Genomic DNA, 27,714 nt, shown 5'->3' with positions numbered 1-27,714 from the left:
AACTTGCTTGAATTATATATATCATGGAACATGATTTTTGAGCTAAGAACACAAGCTTGTGAAATTTGAGCCTAATGGTGTGGTTACATCTTATAACCACTTATTTTTCCTTCTTGTGTGCATTATTCTCTTTCTATGATTGTGATCTTTGATTTGTTTGATTCTCTATTTCCATTATTTTATGTATTCATGCATTTATACGATTGAGGACATCATTTCATTAGCTCACTTACCCAAATAGCCTACCTTTTATCTTCCATTGTTAGCCAACTTTGAGCCTATGCTTAACCCACTTGTTCTTAATTTAGCACATTATAAGCCTTAAAGCGAAAAATAATAAAAGTCCTTATTTAGATCTTTGATTAGCTTAGACTAGTGTGTGTGTAACATTCAACTGTGGGAAAACTTGGAACATTGGTTGAATAAAAGGGTAGTTTTGCATTTTTGTTGTAAATATTGAGAATTGGGTACATGCTCATGTATTGATTAAATGTATAGACCTTAAGCATTGACGTTCTTGTATATGAAATGAAGAAAGAAAAGAAATAAAGAAAAGAAAAGAAAAAAATAGAAAAAGAAAGAAACAAAGAAAAAGAAAGAAATAAAAAGGGGACAAAATGCCCCAAAGTAAAGTCCAATAAAGATCAATGCATAAGTGTTGTGAAATAAAAAGGGATACATGAGTATGTGAAAAAGTGAGAAGAAAGGGTAGTTAGGTTAACTTTGAAATTGTATAGGATGTAATAGGTTAGGTGGGAAGTTTAAGCTTATCAAAGATTCAAATTCCAAGCTCACTGAACCATATATGCATCCTACCTTGACCCTAGCCCTATTACAACCAATGAAAAGACCTCATGTTAATTGTATGCATGCATGAAATAAATGTTGATAGTTAGATGAAAAATAAATCTTGGAAAGCATGATTAGGGTAGAATTGAGTGAATCAACCCTAAACACTTGAGCGAATAGAGTGCAAACACTACCGGTGAGGGTTCGATTGCTCAATTACATGTTTCCACCTATAAGTGTCACTTTTCATGCAAGTTTGTAAAAATATTTAATAGCTCAATTCAATTATGGTTTGGCATGGTTGTTAATACCTTTGGCCCTTGTGCTTATATATGTATTCTTGAGGAATTGATTTATTTCGACCGAGCAATTGCATTCATGTAGATAGTCGCATATAGGTAGATTGCATTTAGTTAGTTTCCATTGAATAAATGCCATACCCTTACTTCATTCTTGGTTTAAGCATGAGGACATGCTTGGTTTAAGTGTGGGGAGGTTGATAAATCCTATTTGTAAGGTTTATCTTATGCTTCATTTAAGGGATTTTATGACCTTTTACCCACATTTATTCAATGAAATAGCATGGTTTCATGATTGTCTCCCAATTTGTGCTTAAGTGTGAAAACATGCTTTCTAGGTCCTTAATTAGCTAAATTTAATTCACCTTTGATTCCACTAGAAGCCTTGATGTGTTTGTAAAGTGATTTCAGGTTGAAAAGGCTAGGAATGAATAAAAGGAGTGAAGAGAAAAGCATGCAAAGTGGAGAACACATGAAAAGCCAAGGATTTGGATATCTTCATCCACGCGCACGTACACTGTATGTGCACGCGTTGGTGGGCGCACGTGATTTTTAAATAGAAAACGTGCCCAGTGATTTCTGAGAAGCTGTGGGGCCCAGTTTTCAACCAATTTTGGTGCCAAAGTGATTTAAATGACCAAGGATTGAAGGGGGATTCACTCATTCACACTCCTTAGGATTAGTTTAGAGTTCGTTTTAGAGAAAGAAGTTCTCACTTCTCTCTAGGATTAAGATTAGGATTAGGTTTAGTTCTTAGATCTAGGGTTTAATTCATGCTTTCTTCTACTTCTTCTTCTTAATTCTTGTTGTTGCAATCATCATTCTTCTATCCTTTTATTGTAATTTCTTTTATAATGCTTTTATGTTTTGTTGTGGATCTACTCTTGTCTCTTCTATTTTCTTTCCATTCAATTCAAGGTAATTCATAATAATTGTGCTTCTTTTGATTGTTGTTATTAATTCTTTGCAATAATAGTTGTTAGATTTCACTCTAGTTGTCAATTTACTATGCTTTACTTTTGTGCCTTCTAAGTGTTTGATGAAATGCTTGGTTGGATTTTAGTGTATATTTTTCTCCTCTTGGCCTAGGTAGAGTAATTAGTGACGCTTGAGTTATCTAATTCCTTTGTTGATTGATAATTAGAAGTTGCTAATTGATTTGGATACCACTAAAACTAGTCTTTCCCTTGGGAGTTGGCTAGGACTTGTGAAATCAAGTTGATTTATCCACTTGACTTTTCTCCATGGTTAGAGGTTAACTAAATGGTAGCAATGGACAATTGTGGTCACAATTGAGGAGGATAGCTAGGATAGGACTTCCAATTCTCATAACCTTGCCAAGAGCTTTCATAGTTGTTAGTTTATTTTCATTGCCATTTATATTTCATGCCTATTATCTCAAAAACCCCAAAACATACCTCATAACCAATTAGAAGGACACTTTATTGCAATTCCAAGGGAGAACGACCCGAGGTTCAATACTTCGGTTTATATATTTTAGGGATTTGTTACTTGTGACAAACAAATATTTGTATGAAAGGATTAGTGTTGGTTTAGAAACTATACTTGCAACAAGAATTCACTTGTGAATTCTAAACCACACAAAAGTCCATTCATCAGATACACGGAATCTTCATTGGTTAAGAGCTATACTTGCAACGCTGTTTTCTCTATAAACTCTTAATCGGTGATTTTTCGTCACGTCAGCCACCCCCACTAAAAGAAGTCCTCAAGCCTTATGTGCCTAAAGCACCCTATCCACAAAGGTTGAAGAAGGATGAGAAGCACAGCCAGTTCTCTAGGTTTTTCGAGATCTTCAAGAAGCTTCAAATCAACATCCCTTTTACTGAAGCATTAGAGCAAATGCCGCTCTATACCAAATTCTTAAAGGAGCTCATGACAAGGAAGAGGATTTGGGGAGAAAAAGAGACTGTAGTGCTCACTGAAGAGTGTAGTGCCATAATACAAAAGAAGCTCCCCCAGAAATTGAATGACCCTGGGAGCTTCCAAATCCCCTGTATCATTGGGGATATAAGCATTGAGAAGGCACTATGTGATCTAAGAGTCAGCATCAACCTTATGTCCTTGGCGATGATGAAAAGGATGAGGATTGAAGAAGCAAAACCTACAAGAATGGCTCTTCAATTAGCTGACAGAACTTTCAAATTTCCCCATGGTGTGGTGGAGGATTTGTTGGTAAAAGTGGAAGAGTTCATCTTCCTAGCTAATTTTGTTGTTCTTGATATGGAAGCAGAGGCCAACACATCAATCATCCTAGGAAGGCCATTCCTAACTACTGCTGGAGCCATAATTAATGTTCAAAAAGGGGAGCTAGTCTTGAGATTACATGAAGAGAAGATGGTCTTCAATGTCTTCAAGGTAATGAGCTACCCCAAGGAATCCATTGGTGAATGCATGATGGTGGATACAATTGAAAATCTGGTTCAAGGAGTCCTAGAGGAAGAACAATGTAAAAAAATCAAAGAGAAAGATCGACAAGGCTCATATGGTGAGCTACCACTGGAGACTATGGACAAATCAATCATGATGGACAAGACAAGTAAAATGGAAGTAGAGGCACCAAAGTTGGAGCTGAAAACTCTGCCTCCAAGCTTGAAATATGCTTACTTGGGTGACAACAACACATACCCAGTGATCATCAATTCAAGCTTGAATGAGGAACAAGAAGAGGAGCTAATCCAAGTGTTGAAGCAACACAAGGATGCTATATGGTGGACACTTGCAGATCTAAAGGGAATCAATCTTTCAATGTACATGCACAAAATCCTACTTGAGGAAGGTGCAAAGCCCTCAAGATAGCAATAGAGAAGGCTGAACCCAATAATGAATGAAGTAGTCCAAAAGGAAGTGCTGAAGTTGTGGCAAGCAGGGGTAATCTACCCAATCTCAGACAGCCCTTGGGTGAGCACTGTCCAATTGGTTCCTAAGAAGGGAGAGATCACTGTTGTACCAAATGAGAGGAATGAATTGATACCAACAAAAACAGTGACTAGATGGCGCATGTGCATTGACTATAGGAAGCTTAATGAAGCCACCCGGAAAGACCACTTTCCCTTACCTTTTATGGACCAGAAGCTAGAAAGACTCGCAGGACATGAATATTACTGCTTCTTGGACGGTTACTCTGGCTACAACTAAATAGTTGTAGACCCCAAGGATCAAGAGAAAACCTCCTTCACTTGCCCCTATAGTGTCTTTGCTTATAGGAGAATGCCCTTTGGATTGTGCAATGCACCTGCAACATTCCAAAGGTGCATGCTCTCCATCTTTTCAGACATGATTGAAAAGTTCATTGAAGTCTTCATGGACAACTTCTCTGTGTTTGGAGATTCATATTCTAATTGCTTCCATCATCTTGCCCTGGTGCTAAAGAGGTGCCAAGAAACCAACCTGGTTTTAAACTGGGAGAAGTGCCATTTTATGGTAACTGAAGGGGTGGTTCTTGGTCATAAGATCTCTAAAAAGGGTATAGAGGTGGACAAGGCAAAGGTGGAAGTAATTGAGAAGTTGCCTCCACCTTGCAATTTCAAGGCAATTAGAAGCTTTTTAGGGCATGCTGGATTCTATAGGAGGTTTATTAAAGATTTTTCAAAGATTGCTAAGCCTCTCAGCAACCTACTTGTCTCAGATACACCCTTTGTTTTTGATAAAGAGTGTATGCTAGCCTTTGATGAGCTTTAAAACAGACTTTTCTCTGCACCTATTATAGCACCACCTAGCTCAGATCTACCCTTTGAATTAATATGTGATGCATCTGACTTTGCTAATGGTGTTGTTCTAGGACAAAGGAAAGATAAGCTAGTACATGTTATTTACTATGCTAGCAAAGTTCTCAATGAGAATCAAAGGAACTACACCACCACGGTGAAGGAACTTTTAGCCATAGTTTTTGCTTTTGACAAGTTTAGATCATATCTTATTGGCTCTAAAGTTACTGTTTTCACTGATCATGTGGTGCACGAAATTGTAATCATCAACAATGGCTCCAATAGTTTGGTAGCTCTCACACGTGAATTACACTTAGTCACAACTCCGCACAACTAACCAGCAAGTGCACTGGGTCGTCCAAGTAATACCTTACGTGAGTAAGGGTCGATCCCACGGAGATTGTTTGTATGAAGCAAGCTATGGTCATCCTATAAATCTCAGTCAGGCGGATAATAATTGGTTATGGAAAACATAAAGAGATACTTGCTTAAATAATAAAGGATAGAAATACTTATGTAAATTAATGGTGGGAATTTCAGATAAGCGTATGGAGATGCTTGTCCCTGTTGAATCTCTGCTTTTCTACTGCTTTCATCCAATCCTTCTTACTCCTTTACATGGCAAGCTATGTGTAGGGCATCACCGTTGTCAATGGCTACATCCCATCCTCTCAGTGAAAATGGTCCAAATGCTCTGTCACAGCATGGCTAATCATCTGTCGGTTCTCAATCAGGCTGGAATAGAATACAGTGATTCTTTTGTGTCTATCACTAACGCCCAGCCTTCAGGAGTTTGAAGCTCGTCACAGTCATTCAATCCCAGAATCCTACTCGGAATACCATAGACAAGGTTAGACTTTCCGGATTCCTATGAATGCCGCCATCAATTCTAGCTTATACCACGAAGATTCTGATCAAGGAATCCAAGAGATATGCGCCCGGTATAAGGTAGAACGGAAGTGGTTGTCAATCATGCGCGTTCATAGGTGAGAATGATGATGAGTGTCACGGATCATCACATTCATCAAGTTGAAGTGCAACGAATGTCTTAGAACAGGAATAAATTGAATTAGATATAAAATAATAGTAATTGCATTAAAACTTGAGGTACAGCAGAGCTCCACACCCTTAATCTATGGTGTGTAGAAACTCCACCGTTGAAAATACATAAGTGAAAGGTCCAGGCATGGCCGAATGGCCAGCTCCCATGATCTGAGAACTAAACGTCCCAAGATGTCTAATACAATAGTAAATTATCCTATTTATACTAGACTAGCTACTAGGGTTTACAAGAGTAAGTATTTGATGCATAAATCCACATCCAGGGCCCACTTGGTGTATGTTTGGGCTGAGTTTGATCTATCCACGAGCTGAGGCTTCTTTTGGAGTTGAACGCCAAGTTGTAACGTGTTTTGGGCGTTCAACTCCGGTTTGTGACGTGTTTCTGGCGTTTGACTCTAGACAGCAACATGGGACTGGCGTTGAGTGCCAGTTTACATCATCTAATCACGAATAAAGTTTGGACTATTATATAATTCTGGAAAGCTCTAGATGTCTACTTTCCAACGCCGTTGAGAGCGCGCCATCTGGATTTCTGTAGCTCCAGAAAATCTATTTCAAGTGCAGGGAGGTCAGATTCCAACAACATCAGCAGTCCTTTGTCGGCCTCCTATCAGAGTTTTGCTCAGGTCCCTCAATTTCAGCCAGAAAATACCTGAAATCATAGAAAAACACACAAACTCATAGTAAAGTCCAAAAATGTGAATTTAGCATAAAAACTAATGAAAACATCCCTAAAAGTAACTAGATCATACTGAAAACTACCTAAAAACAATGCCAAAAAGCGTATAAATTATCCGCTCATCACAACACCAAACTTAAATTGTTGCTTGTCCCCAAGAAACTGAAAATTAATTAGGATAAAAAGAAGAGAATATACTATAAATTCCAAAATATCAATGAATATTAATTCTAATTAGATGAGTGGGACTTGTAGCTTTTTGCTTCTGAACAGTTTTGGCATCTCACTTTTTCCTTTGAAGTTCAAAATGATTGGCTTCTCTAGGAACTTAGAATTTCGGATAGTGTTATTGATTCTCCTAGTTAAGTATGTTGATTCTTGAACACAGCTACTTTTATGAGTCTTGGCCGTGGCCCTAAGCATTTTGTTTTCCAGTATTACCACCGGATACATAAATGCCACAGACACATGATTGGGTGAACCTTTTCAGATTGTGACTCAGCTTTGCTAGAGTCCCCAGTTAGAGGTGTCCAGAGCTCTTAAACACACTCTTTTTGCTTTGGATCACGACTTTAACCACTCAGTCCCAAGCTTTTCACTTGGGCCTTTATGACACAAGCACATGGTTAGGGACAGCTTGATTTAGCCGCTTAGGCTTGGATTTTATTTTCTTGGGCCCTCCTATCCATTGATGCTCAAAGCCTTGGATCCTTTTTACCCTTGCCTTTTGGTTTTAAGGGCTATTGGCTTCTTCTACTTGCTTTTTCTTCTTCTTTCTAATTTTTTTTGCCACTTTCTTCTCTCTTTTTTTTCACAAGCTTCTTCTCTTTCACTGCTTTTTCTTGCTTTAAGAATCAATTTCATGATTTTTCAGATTGTCAATAACATTTTTCTTTGTTCATCATTCTTTCAAGAGCCAACAATTTTAACATTCATAAACAACAAGATCAAAAATATGCACTGTTCAAGCATTCATTCAGAAAACAAAAAGTATTGTCACCACATTAATATAATTAAATTAAATTCAAGGACAATTTTCGAAATTTATGTACTTATTGTTCTTTTGAATTAAAAACATTTTTTTATTTAAGAGAGGTGAAGGATTTATGGAATTTATTCATAGCTTTAAGACATAGTTACTACATACTAATGATCATGAAGTAGAGACACAAAACATAAATAGACATGAAGCATAAAAATTGAAAAACAGAGAAATAAGAACAAGGAATGAGTCCACCTTAGTGACGTCTTCTTCTTGAAGGACCAATGATGTCCTTAAGCTCTTCTATGTCCCTTCCTTGCCTTTGTTGCTCCTCCCTCATTGCTCTTTGATTGTCTCTTATTTCATGGAGAATGATGGAGTGCTCTTGATGTTCAACCCTTAATTATTCCACATTGTAACTCAAATCTTCTAAGGAAGTGTTGAGTTGTTCCCAATAGTTGTTGGGAGGAAAGTGCATCCCTTGAGGCATCTCCGGGATTTCTTGGTGATGATCTTCCTTATGCGTCCCTTGGGCTCCATGAGTGGGCTCTCTTGTTTGCTCCATCCTTTTCTTAGTGATGGGCTTGTCCTCCTCAATGAGGATGTCTCCTTCTATGATAACTTCAGCTGAGTAACATAGATGACAAATAAGATGAGGAAAAGCTAGCTTTGCCAAAGTAGAAAACTTATCGGCTATTTTGTAGAATTCATGGGAGATGACTTCATGAACTTCTACTTCCTCTCTAATGATGCTATGAATCATGATGGCCCGATCCACAGTAACTTCAGATCGGTTGCTAGTGGGGATGATGGAGCGTTGAATGAACTCCAACCATCCTCTAGCCATAGGCATGAGGTCTAGTCTTCTTAGTTGAACCGGCTTGCCTTTGGAGTCTCTTTTCCATTGAGCTCCTTCCACACATATGTCCATAAGGACTTGGTCCAACCTTTGATTAAAGTTGACCCTTCTAATGTAGGGGCGTGCGTCTCCTTGCATCATGGGTAAGTTGAATGCCAACCTTTCATTTTTCGGACTAAAATCTAAGTATTTCCCCCGAACCATTGTATGATAATTCTTTGGACTCGGGTTCACACTTTGATCATGGTTCCTAGTGATCCATGCATTGGCATAGAACTCTTGAACCATTAAGATTCTAACTTGTTGAATGGGGTTGGTTAGAACTTCCCAACCTCTTATTTGGATCTCATGTCGGATCTCCGGATACTCATTTTTCTTGAGCTTGAAAGGGACCTTAGGAATCACCTTCTTCTTGGCCACAACATCATAGAAGTGGTCTTGATGGGCTTTGGAGATGAATCTTTCCATCTTCCATGACTCAGAGGTGGAAGCTTTTGTCTTCCCTTTTCCTTTTCTAGAGGATTCTCCGGCCTTGGGTGCCATCAATGGTTATGGAAAAATAAAAAACTTATGCTTTTACCACACCAAACTTAAAATATTGCTCGCCCTCGAGCAAGAGAAGAAAGAAAAAAAGAAGAAGAAGAAGAAGAAGAAGAAGAAGAAAAATATGGAGGAGAGGGGGAGGTGTAGGATTCGGCCAAGGTATAGAAGAGGAGGTTGTGTTGTGTGAAAATGAAGTAGAATGGAGGGGTATATATAGGGAGGGGGAGGGTAGGTTCGGCCATTTAGGGTGGGTTTGGGTGGGAAAGATTTTTGAATTTTGAAGGTAGGTGAGGTTTATGGGGAAGAGTGGATGGATGTGAGTGGTGAAGGGGGTAATTGGGAAGAGAGGTTGAGGTTATTGGTGAAGAGTTTTTGGGAAAGTGTGTTATAGGATTAATTAGGAGGTAAGGTGGGAATATGTTAGGTGGGGATCCTGTGGGGTCCACAGATCCTGAGATGATCCTGTGGGATCCACAGATCCTGAGGTGTCAAGGATTTACATCCCTGCACCAATTAGGCATGCAAAATGCCTTAGCATACCATTCTGGCGTTTAAGCGCCGAAGTGGTGCACGTTCTGGGCGTTCAACGCCCATGTGCAGCATGTTTCTGGCATTGAACACCAGTTCCATGCTTGTTTCTGGCGTTCAGCGCCAGCTCTATGCTCTGTTCTGGCGTTGAACGCCAGCCAGATGCACCTTACTAGCGTTTAAACGCCAGTAAGTCCTTCCTCCAGGGTGTGATTTTTCTTCTGCTATTTTTGATTCTGTTTTTAATTTTAATAATTTTTTCGTGACTCCACATAATCATGAACCTACTAAAACACAAAATAACAATTAAATAAAAATAAAATTAGATAAATAAAAATTGGGTTGCCTCCCAACAAGCGCTTTTTTAATGTCAATAGCTTGATAGTGGGCTCTCATGGAGCCACAAAGGTGATCAGGTCAATATTGTGGACTCCCAACACCAAACTTAGAGTTTGGATATGGGGGTTCAACACCAAACTTAGAGTTTGGTTGTGGCCTCCCAACACCAAACTTAAAATTTGATTGTGGGGGCTCTATTTGACTCTGTATTGAGAGAAGCTCTGAATGCTTACTCTCCCTTGTTACAGAAGGATAGCTGTGTGCCTTAAACACAAGGTAGTCCCCATTCAATTGAAGGACTAATTTTCCTTTGTTAACATATATCACAACTTCTGTTGTGGCTAGGAAAGGTCTTCCAAGGATGATGCATTCATCCTCCTCCTTCCTAGTGTCTAAGATTATAAAATCAGCAGGAATGTAAAGGCCTTTAACCTTTACCAACACGTCCTCTGCTGATCCATAAGCTTGTCTTACTGACTTGTCTGCCAATTGTAATGACAATAAGGTGGGTTGTACCTCAATGATCCCCAGTTTCTCCTTTACAGAGAGTGGCATAAGATTTATGCCTGACCCTAGGTCACACAGAGCCTTGTTAAAGGTCATGGTGCCTATGGTACAGGGTATTAAGAATTTACCAGGATCTTGTCTCTTTTGAGGTAAAGTTTTTTGAACCCATGTATCTAGTTCACTAATGAGCAAGGGAGGTTCTGTAACACCCTAATATTCAAATCCTTATGCTCGAGTCATAAGTCAATGATATTACGGTGGTACGACTCTCAGGTGGATTTTTAATATATAAATATAGTTAATTTCGAAAGGAGTATTAATCGAGAAGCCTGAAAAGAGTAGAATTAAAATCGCAAAGACGTATCACTCACGTTTCGACAACGAAAAGTTAAACTGTGAAGCCGAGAGCGATATACGGACAAGGCATAAAGGAGATTAAGAGATAGATATATATAACATAAGTAATAGCCACTAGTCGCGACCCGCGAAGTTTAGGCCGGCTAGGTTACAGTATGAAAGTAACTGACAACAGTACATCCTAATCTCTCCCAAAGGAAACATAAGAGCCTCTATAGGCAAGTTCCAAAAGAGTTCAGCACATAATATAATCTTTTCAAAACAAAAGTGGAGAGATTCTAAGGAAGACCCAAAGTAGAGAAAATAAATATCTTCGCCGTCTCTCAGACGAACCGCAGCTCACTTCTGAGCACCTGAACCTGTATCTGAAAAACAAAAGATATATACGGAATGAGAACCCCGGGCCCATGGGTTCCCAGTACGGTAAAAGTGCCAAATAAATACAATGCACTGCAATAAAACTCACTAAGCATCCTAAACTCCTTTTCACCAAGTATCCAGCCTAGATTCTCACTAATCCATAAATATGCATCTGACGTAAGGGGATGCTAAATCTAGTTCATATTACACATGTTTTCCCAATCCGCTGATTCTTTCACGAATCGGACTCAGAACCATAAGCAAAACCATTACCAGTTGCTCTGCCTCAGCAGCTCTATATCAATACATCATACCCTCGCCTGGAGCCAGTGAAATCACATCACTACGTCCACCCAGGGGGTTCAAATGATCTCATTCAAAAATCATCATCATTATGCAATCGCATTATCAATTCATCTCATCAAGAACAGCCCCCAACATCCACCAACACCATCATGAGGGATCTCTCAGTTGTACAAACACAAGCAATACAGTCAAGTAATACACAAATAAGGTACAAGTAGAACAAGTAGCATGTAATCAGGTAACATAGCATATATGATATAGAAATCCAAAACAAATAGGCAAACCCAAACAATTCAAACATATGCAAATGATGTATGCCTGCCCTATGGCTGATGATATCATCTGTCGGTTATCAAGCCAACCCGACGTGTCCGGTAGCTAACCCGGGCACAGTCTCTCTGTTGCGTATTAATATCATTAGAGGGAATATGTGCCCTGTCACCATTAGAGGGTATCTGCGCCCTGTCGCCATTAGAGGGTATCTGCGCCCTGTCGCCATTAGAGGGTATCTGCGCCCTGTCGCCATTAGAGGGTATCGGTGCCCTGTCACCCTTACAACCAGAGAGAAAACACAAGCATTGACCCGGAGCAAGCGGGACGAACCACAACCCTTGCTACTGCCCAGGTATCTCAAAAGCATTGACCCGGAGCAAGCGGGACGAACCACAACCCTTGCTACTACCCAGGTATCTGAGTTACATTCATTCAAAACTCCATAATTAACTCAGTTATAATAAACATCATTTTTCGTCTCATACCCGGAGCAAGTGGACTAGCCACTGCTTCTACCCAGGGAAACTCGTATCTCAGATAGTGGAAGTGCAAATCACAATTATCAATAATTCAGCATAAACATGCATGAATTCTCATCCATGGATCAACATCCATATCAGCCATCCGGCTCACGGTTAAATCCATAACCAGCCAATATTCATAGCATACAAAGCTATTTCGGCTCACGGTTCAATCCAGAACCAGCCAATATTCATAGCATACACAGCTATTCCGGCTCACGATTCAATCCAGAACCAGCCAATTCATAAACAATTACGGCCCTTCGGCCAATGGCATAACAAGCACTTCCACCACCATCTTCCACATCTCACATAATCCTCAATGATCCTCATTGATTATTCATTTTCCCCTTGCTTCACTCGCAAGTTACCTCATTCACTAGCCCTTTTCTAATAGCTAGGCATATCATAAAGATTTAAGATATAAGTGGTGAGATCGGAGGCTTAGAAGTATGAGATTTGGCTTTTAAAACTCAAATATCAACTTTGGCATGAAGACAATGCCACGCGTATGCGTACTCCACGCGCACGCGTGGATGTCCTTAAAAACTCATCGACGCGCAAGCGTCATGCACGCTAACGCATGGATTAAAAATTTGCCAGATCGACGCGCACGCGTCAACCACGCGTACGCGTGGATACTCTCGTGCCCCAGGCACAAAGCTGGCACAGTTCTGGCACAACTCTCTGGAAAATGGCTGGGCATTGGGTGCAGCACTATCGACGCGCACGCGCACACCACGCGCACGCGTGGATTGTGCCTTCTCGAAGAACGACGCGTACGCGCCAAGTGCGCCTACGCGTGGAGGGTCATTCTGCTAAAAAAAATTTCTAAGTTAAAAGCTGCAGAATTCACAGATTCAACCCCCAATCTTCCGACGGACATAACTTCCTCATTTTAAATCGTTTTTCACCCGTTCTTCGAACGGCATGGACATCCCGGATCCAATTTCATTTCTAAACAGATTTGGCACAAAACAAAGATCCGTAGTCCAAGTTATGTCCCGTCAAAGTATGCCCAAAAACCATGTTTTCATATAAAACCACAAGGTGCCATTTTCAAAGCAAGCCATTTTCAACTCTTTTCAAAATCAATCAAAACATGCCAATTTCAACCCTTTTGAAACCAATAAAAATATACCAAAATCAACATCAAGCCTCCTCAACTCATACATTAACACTTTACCACGAATCACAAAACCATCATATAACCATCTTTACCCATTTCAAGCAAATGGCTAAATTACAAACATATCAACATGTCATACATCCTTCCTCATCTCAATTTCTAACAATACTATTTCCAATCAACCATCATTATACATAATCAATATCATAATCACTATCACGTGGTTTCACCCACAATTCAACCTTAATTATCCCTCAAGCATATATCACAATATATATACCTCTCATACATCATCATACCATCAAGACATCAATAATCATAATCACATATATGACCACATGATATTTCTCAACCCAAAACCAAACATACTTCATCTACATAATTTCACCCTTCAACTCCTCAAACCTTATTATTCAATAACCAACCCAATCATTCATATATTCATTATATGAAATTCATCCAATCACTTGTGTCATCATACAATGCACACATCAACTTACCTCCCTTACCTCTTTCCGGCCTCCGGCCCAAAATATACGGCCTCCGGCCCAATTTCACAATTTAAATGCATAAACCACAATTTAATACTCATTACCCAATACATCAAATTTTCAATACACCAAGCACACAAGGCCACACAATTCTCAACCCAATCATCAATTCACATTACATACCAACTATGCATATTAGCATCAACCATTTACACAATCCAAACTTAATCCTAAGGGCATCTAGCCTAGGAATTCTCATCACACCACACGGTACCTAAATGAAACTTAAACCGTACCTCTTGTAGCCAAATCAATTGAGCCTCTTCTTTAGAAGTCTCCACCAACCTTAGCTCCAAGCCTCACCAAAGCTCCACAAGCAATACCAACCTCCCAATTGTGCATCAAAATCACCAAATACACTAACATAACCAATATCACATACATACATCAACCTAGGGCTCATAAGGATGATAAATCACAAGAGTTTGAGCACTTCTTACCTCAGCCCATATGAAGTAGGGATAGAACCCACTTAGAATCCATGTTGGAGTATCCCTAAACACCCAAAATCACAAGATTTCAACACTAACTTCCCAAAAACGTGTAACAGTGGGGAAATTCGAAAACTGGGCAGAGATGAATGGAATACTCACCACAAAACTTAGATAGAATTGTAGAGGATGAGAAGAGCGACGCGTGGCCGCAAACGGCTCGTCAATCGAAGCTTCGTAGCTCAAGTTATGGTGGTTTGAAGATCAAAGAGATTTAGGTTTTCTCTCTTCTCTTCCCTCTTCTCAATTTCAGCGCCCCAACCCTCTTTTAGGGTAAAAATGAGCTGAAATGCTCATAACTAATGTTTATATATGTTGGGTCTTGGGCCCACTTAGGCCCAGTTCACTTATTTTTGTCCGTTGGTCCAATTTTGGACCAAAACCTTTAAGACTAGTGCTCTAAATCGCACTTCAAATATTTCTACCTCCCCTAATCATAATTCCTCCTTTCTTAATTCTATTTACTCATAATCAATTTTCTCAGCTGCAGTACCAGACAGGTCTCAGCCGGTACTGCCGGTCAAAATTTTACTGCGCGCTTTTACGCAGAAAACTATGTCTTCCGACTCGGAAAAACTCACTGAATCCAAATATCATATTTAAATCATCAAATTCCAATTGCCAAATATTCCAACCATATTCGCTCCTCCTAAACTTATTATTTAATTAAATTTCGGTTAGACCGGGTATTACAGGTTCACCTTCCCAAGTCTCATTACCAAACAACTTGCCATTCAGCTTCATGATGGCTCCTAGATATTGAGCAACTTGCTCTCCAGTCACATCTTCATCCTCTTCTGAGGAAGAATAGTCTTCAGAGCTCATGAATGGCAGAAGGAGATTTAGTGGAATCTCTATGGTTTCTATATGAGCCTCAGATTCCTTTAGGTCCTCAATAGGGAACTCCTTCTTGCTTGAGAGACGTCCCAGGAGGTCTTCCTCACTAGGATTTTCGTCCTTCTCCTCCCTTGTGCATTCGGCCATATTGATTACATCAATGGCCTTGCACTCTCCTCTCGGATTCTCTTCTGTATTGCTTGGGAGAGTACTGGGAGGAGTTTCAGTGACTTTCTTACTCAGCTGGCCCACTTGTGCCTCCAAATTTCTGATGGAGGACCTTATTTCACTCATGAAACTTAAAGTGGCCTTAGACAGATCAGAGACTAAATTTGCTAAATTAGAGGGGCTCTACTCAGAATTCTCTGTCTGTTGCTGAGAAGATGATGGAAAAGGCTTGTTATTGCTTAGCCTGTTTCTTCCACCATTATTAAAGCCTTGTTGAGGCTTTTGTTGATCCTTCCATGAGAAATTTGGATGATTTCTCCATGATGAATTATAGGTGTTTCCATAAGGTTCACCCATGTAATTTACCTCTGATATTGCAGGGTTCTCAGGATCATAAGCTTCTTCAGAAGCTGCCTCTTTAGTACTGTTGGATGCATTTTGCCATCCATTCAGACTTTGAGAAATCATGTTGACTTGCTGTGTCAACACTTTGTTCTGAGCCAATATGGCATTCAGAGCATCAATTTCAAGAACTCCCTTCCTCTGAGGCATCCCATTATTCACGGAATTTCTCTCAAAAGTGTACATGAATTGGTTATTTGCAACCATGTCAATAAGTTCTTGAGCTTCTACAGGCGTTTTTTTTAAGTGAATGGATCCACCTGCAGAATGATCCAATGACATTTTGGAAAACTCAGATAGACCATAATAGAATATATCTAATATGGTTCATTCTGAAAACATGTCAGAAGGACACTTTTTGGTCATCTGCTTGTATCTTTCCCAAGCTTCAGAGAGGGATTCACCATCTTTTTGCTTGAAGGACTGAACATCCACTCTAAGCTTGCTCAACTTTTGAGGAGGAAAGAATTTATCCAAGAAGGTCATGACTAGCTTATCCCAGGAGTCCAGGCTATCTGAAGGTTGTGAGTCCAACCATGTTCTAGCTTTGTCTCTTACAGCAAAAGGGAAAAGCATGAGCCTGTAGACTTCAGGATCTACTCTATTCGTCTTTACAGTCTCACAAATCTGCAAGAACTCAGTTAAAACTGGTAAGAATCTTCAGATGGAAGTCCATGAAACTTGCAGTTCTGTTGCATTAGAGCAACTAATTGAGGTTTCAGCTTAAAATTGTTTGCTCCAATGGTCGGAATGGAGATGCTTCTTCCATCAAATTTGGACGTTGATTTAGTGAAATCACCTAGCATTCTCCTTGCATTATTGTTGTTGGGTTCGGCTGCCATCTCCTTCTCTTGTTCAAAAATTTCAGAAAGATTGTCTCTGGATTGTTGTAATTTAGCTTCTCTTAGTTTCCTCTTCAGAGTCCTTTCAGGTTCAGGATCAGCTTCAACAAGAGTGTCTTTTTCCTTGTTCCTGCTCATATGAAAGAGAAGAGAAAAAGAAAAGGAAGAAGAATCCTCTATATCTGGACAAAGAGGATCTTTATTATTAGTAGAAGAAGAAAGGAATAAAAGTGGAGAATCCAATCACAAGGGTGAGGATAGAGGCAGTGATTGGAGATGAAGAGAGGTGAAGAGAAGTGTTAGTAAATAAATAAATAAATAGAAGAAGAGAAGAGAGGGAGAATTCGAAAATAGTTTTGAAAAAGTAGTTAATGATTTTTGAAAATTAAAGATAAGATATAATTAAAATTAAAATTTAAAACAATTAGTTAATTTAAAAAGAATTTTGAAAAAGGGATGAGATATTTTTGAAAATTAGAGAGGGAAAAGTAGTTAGGTGGTTTTGAAAAAGATAAGAAACAAACAAAATGTCAAATAGTTAGTTGAAAAAGATATTAAAGTCAAATTTGAAAAGATAAGAAGATAAGAAGTTAGATAAGATATTTTGAAATCAAATTTTTGAAAAAGATAAAATTTTGAAAAAGATATGATAAAAAGATAAGATGAAAAAGATATGATAAAAAGATAAGATTTTTAAGAAAAAGATTTTTTGAAAAAGATTTAATTTTTGAAATTAAAATTGATTACTTAACTAACAAGAAACTAAAAAGATAGGATTCTAGAATTTAAAGATTGAACCTTCCTTAACAAGAAAGTAACAAACTTCAAATTTTTGAATCAAAACATTAATTGTTGATTATATTTTCGAAAATATGATGTAAAAGATAAGAAAAAGATTTTGAAAAATTTTAAAAAATATTTTTTTGAAAATTTTCGAAAAAAAAAAGATAAAATTGAAAAGATATGATTTTTGAAAAAGATTTTGAAAAGATAAAATTTTTAAAATTGAAAATTTGACTTGACTTGTAAGAAACAACTAATTTTAAAATTTTTTGACTAAGTCAACTCAAATTTTCAAAAATTATGAGAAAATTAAGGAAAAGATATATTTTTTATTTTTTTATTTTTTTGAAATTTTAATGATGAGAGAGAAAAACACAAATATGACCCAAAACATACAAATTTTGGATCAAAACACAAGATGCATGCAAGAACATTATGAATGTCAAGATGAACACCAAGAACACTTTGAAGATCATGATGAACATCAATAACATATTTTTGAAAAATTTTTGATGCAAAGAAAATATGCAAGACATCAAACTTAGAAATCTTTAATGCATGGACACTATGAATGCAAAAATGCATATGAAAAACAACAAACAACACAAAACAAGAAAACATCAAGATCAAACAAGAAGACTTATCAAGAACAACTTGAAGATCATGAAGAACACTATGAATGCATGAATTTTCGAAAAAGGCATAATAATTTTTAAAACATGCAATTGACACCAAACTTAAAAATTGACTCAAGACTAAAACAAGAAACACAAAATATTTTTGATTTTGAAGATTTTATGATTTTTTTGTATTTTCTTTTATTTTTTTCGAAAATATTCTTTAGGAAAACGAAAAAGAGAAAAAATTTTTGAAAGATTTTTTTTGAAAAATTTTTGAAATTAAAACAAAAAGAAAATTACCTGATCTGAGTAACAAGATGAACCGTCAGTTGTCCATACTCGAACAATCCCCGGCAACGGCGCCAAAAACATGGTGCACGGAATTGTGATCATCAACAATGGCTCCAATAGTTTGGTACCTCTCACACGTGAATTACATTTAGTCACAACTCCGCACAACTAACCAGCAAGTGCACTGGGTCGTCCAAGTAATACCTTACGTGAGTAAGGGTCGATCCCACGGAGATTGTTAGTATGAAGCAAGCTATGATCATCCTGTAAATCTCAGTCAGGCGGATAATAATTGGTTATGGGAAATATAAAGAGATACTTGCTTAAATAATAAAGGATAGAAATACTTATGTAAATTAATGGTGGGAATTTCAGATAAGCGTATGGAGATGCTTGTCCCTGTTGAATCTCTGCTTTCCTACTGCTTTCATCCAATCCTTCTTACTCCTTTCCATGGCAAGCTGTATGTAGGGCATCACCGTTGTCAATGGCTACATCCCATCCTTTCAGTGAAAATGGCCCAAATGCTCTGTCACAGCACGGCTAATCATCTGTCGGTTCTCAATCAGGCTGGAATAGAATCCCGTGATTCTTTTGCGTCTGTCACTAACGCCCAGCCTTCAGGAGTTTGAAGCTCGTCACAGTCATTCAATTCCGGAATCCTACTCGGAATACCACAGACAAGGTTAGACTTTCCGAATTCCCACGAATGCCGCCATCAATTCTAGCTTATACCACGAAGATTCTGATCAAGGAATCCAAGAGATATGCGCCCGGTCTAAGGTAGAACGGAAGTGGTTGTCAATCACGCGCATTCATAGGTGAGAATGATGATGAGTGTCACGGATCATCACATTCATCAAGTTGAAGTGCAACGAATATCTTAGAACAGGAATAAATCGAATTGGATAGAAAATAATAGTAATTGCATTAAAACTTGAGGTACAGCAGAGCTCCACACCCTTAATCTATGATGTGTAGAAACTCCACTGTTGAAAATACATAAATGAAAGGTCCAGGCATGGCCGAATGGCCAGCCCCCATGATCTGAGAACTAAACGTCCCAAGATGTCTAATACAATAGTAAACTATCCTATTTATACTAGACTAGCTACTACGGTTTACAGGAGTAAGTATTTGATGCATAAATCCACTTTCAGGGCCCACTTGGTGTATGTTTGGGCTGAGTTTGATCTATCCACGAGCTGAGGCTTCTTTTGGAGTTGAACGCCAAGTGGTAACGTGTTTTGGGCGTTCAACTCCGGTTCGTGATGTGTTTCTGGCGTTTGACTCCCGACAGCAACATGGGACTGGCATTGAACGCCAGTTTACGTCGTCTAATCACGAATAAAGTATAGACTATTATATATTGCTGAAAAGCTCTGGATGTCTACTTTCCAACGCCATTGAGAGCGCGCCATTTGAAGTTCTGTAGCTTCAGAAAATTCATTTCGAGTGCAGGGAGGTCAGATTCCAACAGCATCAGCAGTCCTTTGTCGGCCTCCTATCAGAGTTTTGCTCAGGTCCCTCAATTTCAGCCAGAAAATACCTGAAATCATAGAAAAACACACAAACTCATAGTAAAGTCCAGAAATGTGAATTTAGCATAAAAACTAATGAAAACATCCCTAAAAGTAACTAGATCATACTAAAAACTACCTAAAAATAATGCCAAAAAGCGTATAAATTATCCGCTCATCATCATGCAGCCCTCAAATATTGGCTAACCAAGCAAGAATCCAAGCCTAGGTTGATAAGGTGGGTCTGGCTACTTCAATAGTTTAACATAGAGATTAAAGTTTGAAGTGGAGCAGAGAACAAGGTGGCTGACCATCTATTAAGAATCCCACATGAAGATGATAAAACACAACAACTTGAAGTGAATGAAAGTTTCCCTGATGAGCAGTTGATGATGATTCACGAGAGCCCTTGGTTTGCTGATATAGCCAACTTCAAGGCTATTAAGGAGCTGCCCACCAACATCAACAAGTACATGAGGAGGAAACTAATCTATGACGCTAAACACTACATTTGAGATGAGCCCTACTTGTTTAAAAAGGGTGTTGATGGAATCCTAAGAAGGTGTATTTCACATGAGGAAAGGCAGGAAGTGTTGTGGCAATGCCATGGATCCACATGTGGAGGCCATTTCAGCGAAGAAAGAACTGCAGCCAAGGTACTGCAATGTGGGTTCTTTTGGCCAACAATATTCAAATATGCAAAGGAATTGGTGTCAAGATGCAATGAATGCCAAAGGGCTGGCAATTTACCTAAGAAAAATGAGATGCCACAAAGGTTCATCATGGAGCTGGAGTTGTTTGATGTGTAGGGATTGATTTTATGGGACCATTCCCATCCTCCTACTCAAACAACTATATATTGGTGGCTGTAGATTATGTGTCAAAGTGGGTACAAGCCATAGCCATATCAACAAATGACAACAAGGTTGTGATAAGCTTCTTAAGAAAAATTATCTTTAGCCGATTCAGAGTTTCTTGAGCCCTTATTAGTGATTGAGGGACACATTTCTGCAATAAGCAACTTGAAGCACTCCTCCTGAAGTATGGAGTCAAGCACAGAGTAGCAACCCCATACCATCCACAGACCAACGGGCAAGCTGAAATTTCAAATAGAGAACTGAAAAGAATCCTTGAAAGGACTGTTGGTAACTCAAGAAAGGAATGGTCCAAAAGGCTGGATGATGCACTATGGGCTTATAGGACAGCCTTTAAAACACCCATTGGTATGTCTCCATACCAACTAGTGTTTGGAAAGGTGTGTCACCTACCAGTAGAACTTGAACACAAATCATTTTGGGCTCTAAAGATGCTGATCTTTGATAATCAAGCTACTGTACAATGAGCTGGAAGAATTCAGAAATCAAGCTTATGAGAATGCCAAGATTTACAAGGAAAACACAAAGAAATGGCATGATCCGAGGCTAGCAAAAAGAGAGTTTGTAGAAGGTCAAAAAGTGCTGCTGTACAATTCAAGGCTCAAGTTCTTCCCAGGAAAACTAAAGTCAAGGTGGTCTGGACCTTTCACAATCATCAAGGTGTCTCCCTATGGTCATGTAGAGCTTATGGAGGATAAGACACAGAGGACTTTCACTGTCAATGGTCACATGCTTAAGCACTACTTGGGAAACTCTTTGGATGAACAAATAGTGAGCTACAACCTCAACTAAAGAAGTGCTAGTTGGGAGGCACCCCAACACTCATATCCTTTTGATTTCTTGCTTTCTAGAAGCAGTTTAGGATTGTTGGTTTAGGTAGCTCAATTTCTAGTTAATCCTTTCAATTTCCTGCTTTCCATAAATAGTTTATGAATGTTAGCTTAGAAAGTTTAAATTTTAAAGTGTTTGTTAGTGAGTAAATATTTTAGTTTTTTTTACTGGAAGTGCAAGGCTGCTGGGTGAACTCATTGATATTGATTGATTTGGGCTGAGAACTAGCTTAGAAGCTAAGTTTGGTGTAGCCACTAACCCACTTAATTTAGGCTTACAACCATTTGAATAAACTAATTTTGAAAGTAAGCCCAGAAATTAAGTTTGGTGTGGCTACCACCATATGAAGTTCACACAGTAAGCCCAACATGATTCAAGTTTGAAAGCATTTAGTAAATTGGTAAAGCATACAAAGCCACTTTAATGTGTTCGGAAGGAATTAGAAAGGAAAGAATGTGAAAGAATTGAATTTATTTCACCCTTATGAACACATTAAAAATCCAATGATGAACCCAATTTATTAGATGCAAGGAAATTAAGTTTGGTGTCCCAAAGGACACTCATCAATTGCATTTTAATTGTATGTTAATAAAAGGGAATGTGAAGAAGTTTTTTTCTAATGAGAGTTTTCGGGCTTAATTTCAAGAGAGAGAATGGGGCCCACATGATTGATGGCTCACTGAGACAAGGAGTCAAAATATACTTACACTTTGGAACTCAACATATGCAGAGAACCTAAAGGGATAAAGGTTGGCGCCTCTTCCCACGCTATGCGGCACTCCCCAAGTGAAAAAACATTGAATTGCTTTTACTTTCCACCTTCCAGACTACACCTCTCCCTCCTATAAAAGCCACTCACTTTCCCACCACTCTCCACACTTCAAACCTCAGACTCCACACGTGAAAGAACCTTCACACTTTCCCTCTTCTTTCTTTTCTTTCTCTTTACTATCTTCTTTTTCTTTTCTTGATTGGGACAATCAAGTCCTAAGTTTGGTGTTGAAGCAAAACAAAGTTTTGCCTACTCTCTTACATCTTTCTTCAGCATCTCCAGACCCTTTTCTTACTCCCATGGCACCACCAAGGTCCTCCTCATCAAAGAAGAGAAAGACCAAGGAATTAACCTCCGGATCCTCAAGCTCAAGCTTCAATGAATACAAGTTCCTCTCATCATTCAAACAAAACCAATTTTATGGTTGGGTGAGTGAGAGGCAAATCATTCTAGAGGTGGGCTTCCAACTTGGAAGGAATATGCACCTAGAGATCAATAGGGAGATCAACAACAGAGGATGGGCACTATTATGCAACCCACCAAGGAAGGTGGTGGAGAGCTTGGTTAGAGAATTCTATGCCAATGCAGTGCCTCAACTTGGGCAACCCTATGGTTATCTTAGCTATGTGAGGGGGAAAGCTATTGACTATAGTCCCTCCAACATAGATAAGACGCTGATGGTGAAGCAAACAAACTCCACCCGAAGCTACAAAAAAAGGGTGAAGCAACAAGACCCAAGATTTGATGAAATGCTCAATGAAATATGTGTGCTAAATGTGCAGTGGATTAATGATAAAGATGGAAGACCCAACCAACTAAAGAGAAGAGATCTAAGCCCCCAAGCTAGAGGGTGGCTAGATTTTGTGAGAAGGTCTCTTAATCCCACATCCAACACTTCAGAGGTGACTTTGGAAAGGGCTGTGCTCATATACAGCATAATGAAGGGAGAAAATGTTAAGGTGGGTGAAATGATTTCCAACAACATCAATAGGGTGCTGAAAAGCACCAAGGATAGCACAAGGTTGGCATTTCCTAGCATCATTCAGAGGCTATGTGATGAGGCAGGGGTGGAAAAGATCATTGATGAAGTCCTGGTGGATCAAGACAAGCCGATAACGGGTAAGAAGATGGCCAAAGTGGTGGTTAACCACCCACTTCATAGAGCAAGGGAGCACAGAGCTCATGCCCATGAGCCACAAGGGCAACCACAATAAGAAGGAGAGGTTGAAGATCAACCACAATACTTAGCACTTCCACCACCACCATACCCATAATTTCCTGAAGGTTTCGACTGGGAGCAATTGCAAGGAGACATACACCAAATGAGAGGAGATATACACCACATGAGAGAATATGTCAACCAACTCAAGGAACGACAACACTGGGATCAAGTGAATGAGAACATACAACAACTCCAAGGAAGTATAGAGCACATGAAGGACCAACAAGATCTATTCAAATGGGGAGAGATGCAAGGCAGCCTCAATAAAATAGTGGAGCAAAACAAATGGCATCAGAGGAACCTTGCTGACTTTAGGCATCTTTACGATGCTAGAACCGTTTCAAGGAGGCAATACGATATCAACACACAAGTGAAGCTGAATCACTTGTGTAATGCAGTGGCAGGCTTGTGTAACGACCTAATTTTCAGTACGCCTAGGACACACCGGAAACTGAGCGCTACCAATTTGTCATCCTATTTAGTATCTATTATTTATTATATGAGCCTGATTCGTTGTTAAAAATGTAGTTAGTTTGCGAGGTACTTTTTTTTTGAAAATGTTTGAATTAATAAACAGAATCATTTATAATCAATTCACAAATAATAACAAATAAAACAGTTATATACAACCACACATAAATACATCACAAGTAGCAGACAACATTCGGTGATTTAGCCTTTATTAGAGTATAGACTATTAGTTAGAACACCCTTAGATATAGCTAGATAATAACTATATATATATATATATATATATATATATATATATATATATATACAACATCCCAGGTCCTGACCTGTTCAAAAAGTCCCTAAGCTGGCACCCAGGCTAGTCTAGACTCTATACTCACCTAGTCCCTCTAAACTACTAAAGCGAGGGAAAGTACGTTCTAAGTCTTCAAAACTTAAGTCAGGTGGAACGTCATCAAAAGGTGGAAGGTCATCTGTCGCTCCTTTGCACGATTAGTCATTGCCATATGATGTCAGTCAAGTACCTCATCAAGTAGCCACATAACAAGAGTCTCGTACACAGGATTTAGGTTAAAGTTTGCGTACAAACAGGGTGCAGACATTGGCTGGTCTCACAGTATATACATATAAATAGAAAACGAGATTCACCCTAGAATCAGAAGACTACCTAGGGCAGAATCCTTTTTGGGAACGATCGTCAGCAAACTACGGAAGGGTACTCCTGCTTCCATCTGGAGGGAGAAGGGAGAGAGAATGGGTAAGAACTGGGTAGTTCTTAGTAGGGTCGGGATTATTAGTTAAGTTCATTAATTCTATGATGTTTGGCAGACGAATAACAGAATATAAAGAAGTAGTAAACAGAAGACAGATAGATAGAGAAAATAGAGAAAACAGAAAATAGATTACAAATAGAAGAATACAAGAAAGTAAAAACACAGACACAAACATAGAGAATAGAATACAAACAAAGAAAGTGTACATTCATGCAACAATCATAATAGAGAAAATGCACAACCAAGTATGATGCATGTCTAGCCCTGGTGCAGGTAATGAGCTCATCTGTCGGTTTCTACCCGCTCCCGACGTAACCCGAAGCGGCTGAAACGGGTATGGCTTTCAAATTGGCTATACCCCTGTGTACAGGAAATAACCCCTCTGCCACCACAGGGTCCATGATAAACCACTATTTTATGGTTTATCTTATACTCAATTGAGTGGTTTTATCAACTCTTTACTCACTTATTCATACAATTCGCATGTTTTACATTTTCCTTCCTGATTTTGTGCTATGATTGAAAACATGCTTCTTTGATCTTATATTTGCTTATTATTAATCCGCTCTTATTACCATTAGATGCCTTGATATGTGTGTTAAGTGTTTTCAGATATTATAGGGCAGGAATGGCATGGAGGATGGAAAGGAAGCATGCAAAAGTATGAAGGAATACAAGAAGTTGAAGAAATTGCAAAGCTGTCAGCCTGACCCTCTCGCACTAAAACGACCATAACTTGAGCTACAGAGGTTCAAATGACGCAGTTTTACTTGCGTTGGAAAGCTAACATCCGGGGCTTCGATTTGATATATAATTTGTCATAGTAGCCATATAGATAGGCGATGCGAACGCGTCATCCACGCGGACGCATCGCATCTGCGAAAATCAGCGTGGCAGATTTTGCAAACAGCGAATCCTAGGCTATTTCCGGCCCAGTTTCAAGCCCAGAAAATACAAATTAAAGGCTGCAAAGTGGAGGAATGAAAGGACACTTCAGATGCTCTCATAATTCATAATTTTAGTTTTAGATGTAGTTTTTAGTGAGAGAGGTTCTCTCTTCTCTCTTAGGATTAGGATTTAGGAATTCTCGTAGTTTTAGGAGTGACTCTCAATCCCAGGTTCAATATTCTTTGTATTTATTTATTTTCAATGTTCCATGTTTAGATTGATTTTCTTAATTAATGTTATTTGAGATATTTCAGTTTATGATTGTTTTATTTATGAATGCTTTTTATTTAATTTAGATAGTTTTCCTTTTTGGCTTTGGTTAAATAATTGGTGACTCTTGAGTTATCAAACTCATTGTTGATTGAAAATTGGATTTCTTCATTTCATTAATTCAAGTTCATATAACTCTGACTTTTCCTAAGGAAAGACTAGGACATGAGGAATCAAAATTAATTCATCCACTTAACTTACCTTCATAGTTAGAGGTTAACAAAGTGGGAGAAAAATCCAATTCTCATCACAATTGATAAGAATAACTAGGATAGGACTTCCAGTTCTTATACCTTGCCAAAGGTTTATTTTACAGTTATTATTATTTTATTTTACTTGTCATTCAACTAACCTTTTACCTTAATCCAAAACCCCAAAACACACTTTTTCATAACCAATAATAAGAACATACCTCCCTGCAATTCCTTGAGAAGACGACACGAGGTTTAAATACTCGGTTATCAATTTTAAAGGGGTTTGTTACTTGTGACAACCAGAACTTTTGTACGAAGGGATTTCTGTTAGTTTAGAAGCTATATCTACAACGCGAATATTTTTATAAATTCTTTACTAGCAAAAATCCTCTCATCAAAATGGCGCCGTTGCCGAAGAATTGCAAACGTGTGCCTTATTATTGGTTATTGTAAATATTTTTCAAAAAAATTTTTTTTTCCTTTTTTGTTAGTTTTTGTTTTTATTATCTCTCACTACTATGAACTCTCACCCCTTTGGCTATGAGTCTGGTTATAATTATGTTGCAGGAAGAGGAGATTATAATGACAACATGCACCATGGTTGGAACAATCAAAGATGGGAGGAGCCACAGGGATTTGATCAACCCTCATGGCAGCAACCACCTCCAATGGACTATCAACAACCATTCTGTGATGCATATCAAGGCAATGGCTATGGTGAGCACTCTTTGGACTACCAACAAGACCCACCATATGCCTATGAACCCCCTCCTCCTCAATATAATTTTGAACCACCATACTCACAAGCCCCTTTTCACCATTCACTTCCATATGACCCTAACCCTCAACCACCATACCAACCACCTTATGAGCCATATGAACCATATATAGAACCACCCCAATTCCAACCCAATTACTCCCAAGAACCACCACCTCAATATTTGCCATCTCCATATCCATCAATCCAAGAGCACTATGATCCAACTTATGATAGCCGAGCGCAGCAAGATTCAATAGATTGTCTCACGGAAACATGTGCAAAACTTCAAGCAACTCTTCGCCAACTGGATCAAGCAATTAATCAATTAGCTTCGCGACATTCGGACACTCAAGGAACCCCCATGGCTTCATGTGGACAATCTAATAAAGAATGTAGAATGAAGGAGATACTAGAAACTCCAGTGAACAGTACGGAGCATGACTTTGTACTAGAACAAGTGGAGGAAGCCAGAATTATTGAAGAAGAAGAAGTGGTTGAAGACTTAGGAGATGCAGAACCTCCATGGGAAAGGCCAGTCATAGAACCCCCTTCCAAGACGTTTGAAATTGATGCTGAGGAGGGTGTACAACCTCCAAGGCATATCACAGTTGAAGACTTGGAAGAGGTTGATCAAGAGATGGAGATTCAAGAAGAAGAAGCATAACCTCCTATGCCCTTGGTAAGCAATGAAGAAGAGAAGATTGAATTGGAAGACAGCTACCAAGAGGAAGAGGTTGAAATTGAAGAAGCTTACAAGGAGGTGGAAGTCGTCAAAGAGCACAAGGGAGTGGAGCTCGAAATCACCTTGCCAAAGTTATTGGAGACTCCTTCC

The 27,714-nt window shown here is 38.8% G+C and overlaps 1 protein-coding gene across 1 annotated transcript; it reads left to right on the top strand.

Annotated features, from left to right (window-relative positions):
* The first annotated feature begins 2,951 nt into the window (after nucleotides 1–2,951).
* LOC130977108 (uncharacterized) lies at nucleotides 2,952–3,908 on the top strand. Its single transcript, XM_057902126.1, has one exon. The coding sequence runs from the start codon at nucleotides 2,952–2,954 to the stop codon at nucleotides 3,906–3,908; it is 957 nt and encodes a 318-aa protein (XP_057758109.1).
* The last annotated feature ends 23,806 nt before the right edge of the window (nucleotides 3,909–27,714 follow it).

This window comes from Arachis stenosperma, chromosome 1 (assembly GCF_014773155.1).
Source record: "Arachis stenosperma cultivar V10309 chromosome 1, arast.V10309.gnm1.PFL2, whole genome shotgun sequence".
Taxonomy (NCBI): Eukaryota; Viridiplantae; Streptophyta; class Magnoliopsida; order Fabales; family Fabaceae; genus Arachis; species Arachis stenosperma.
This window is presented reverse-complemented; position numbering and strand designations above follow the sequence as displayed.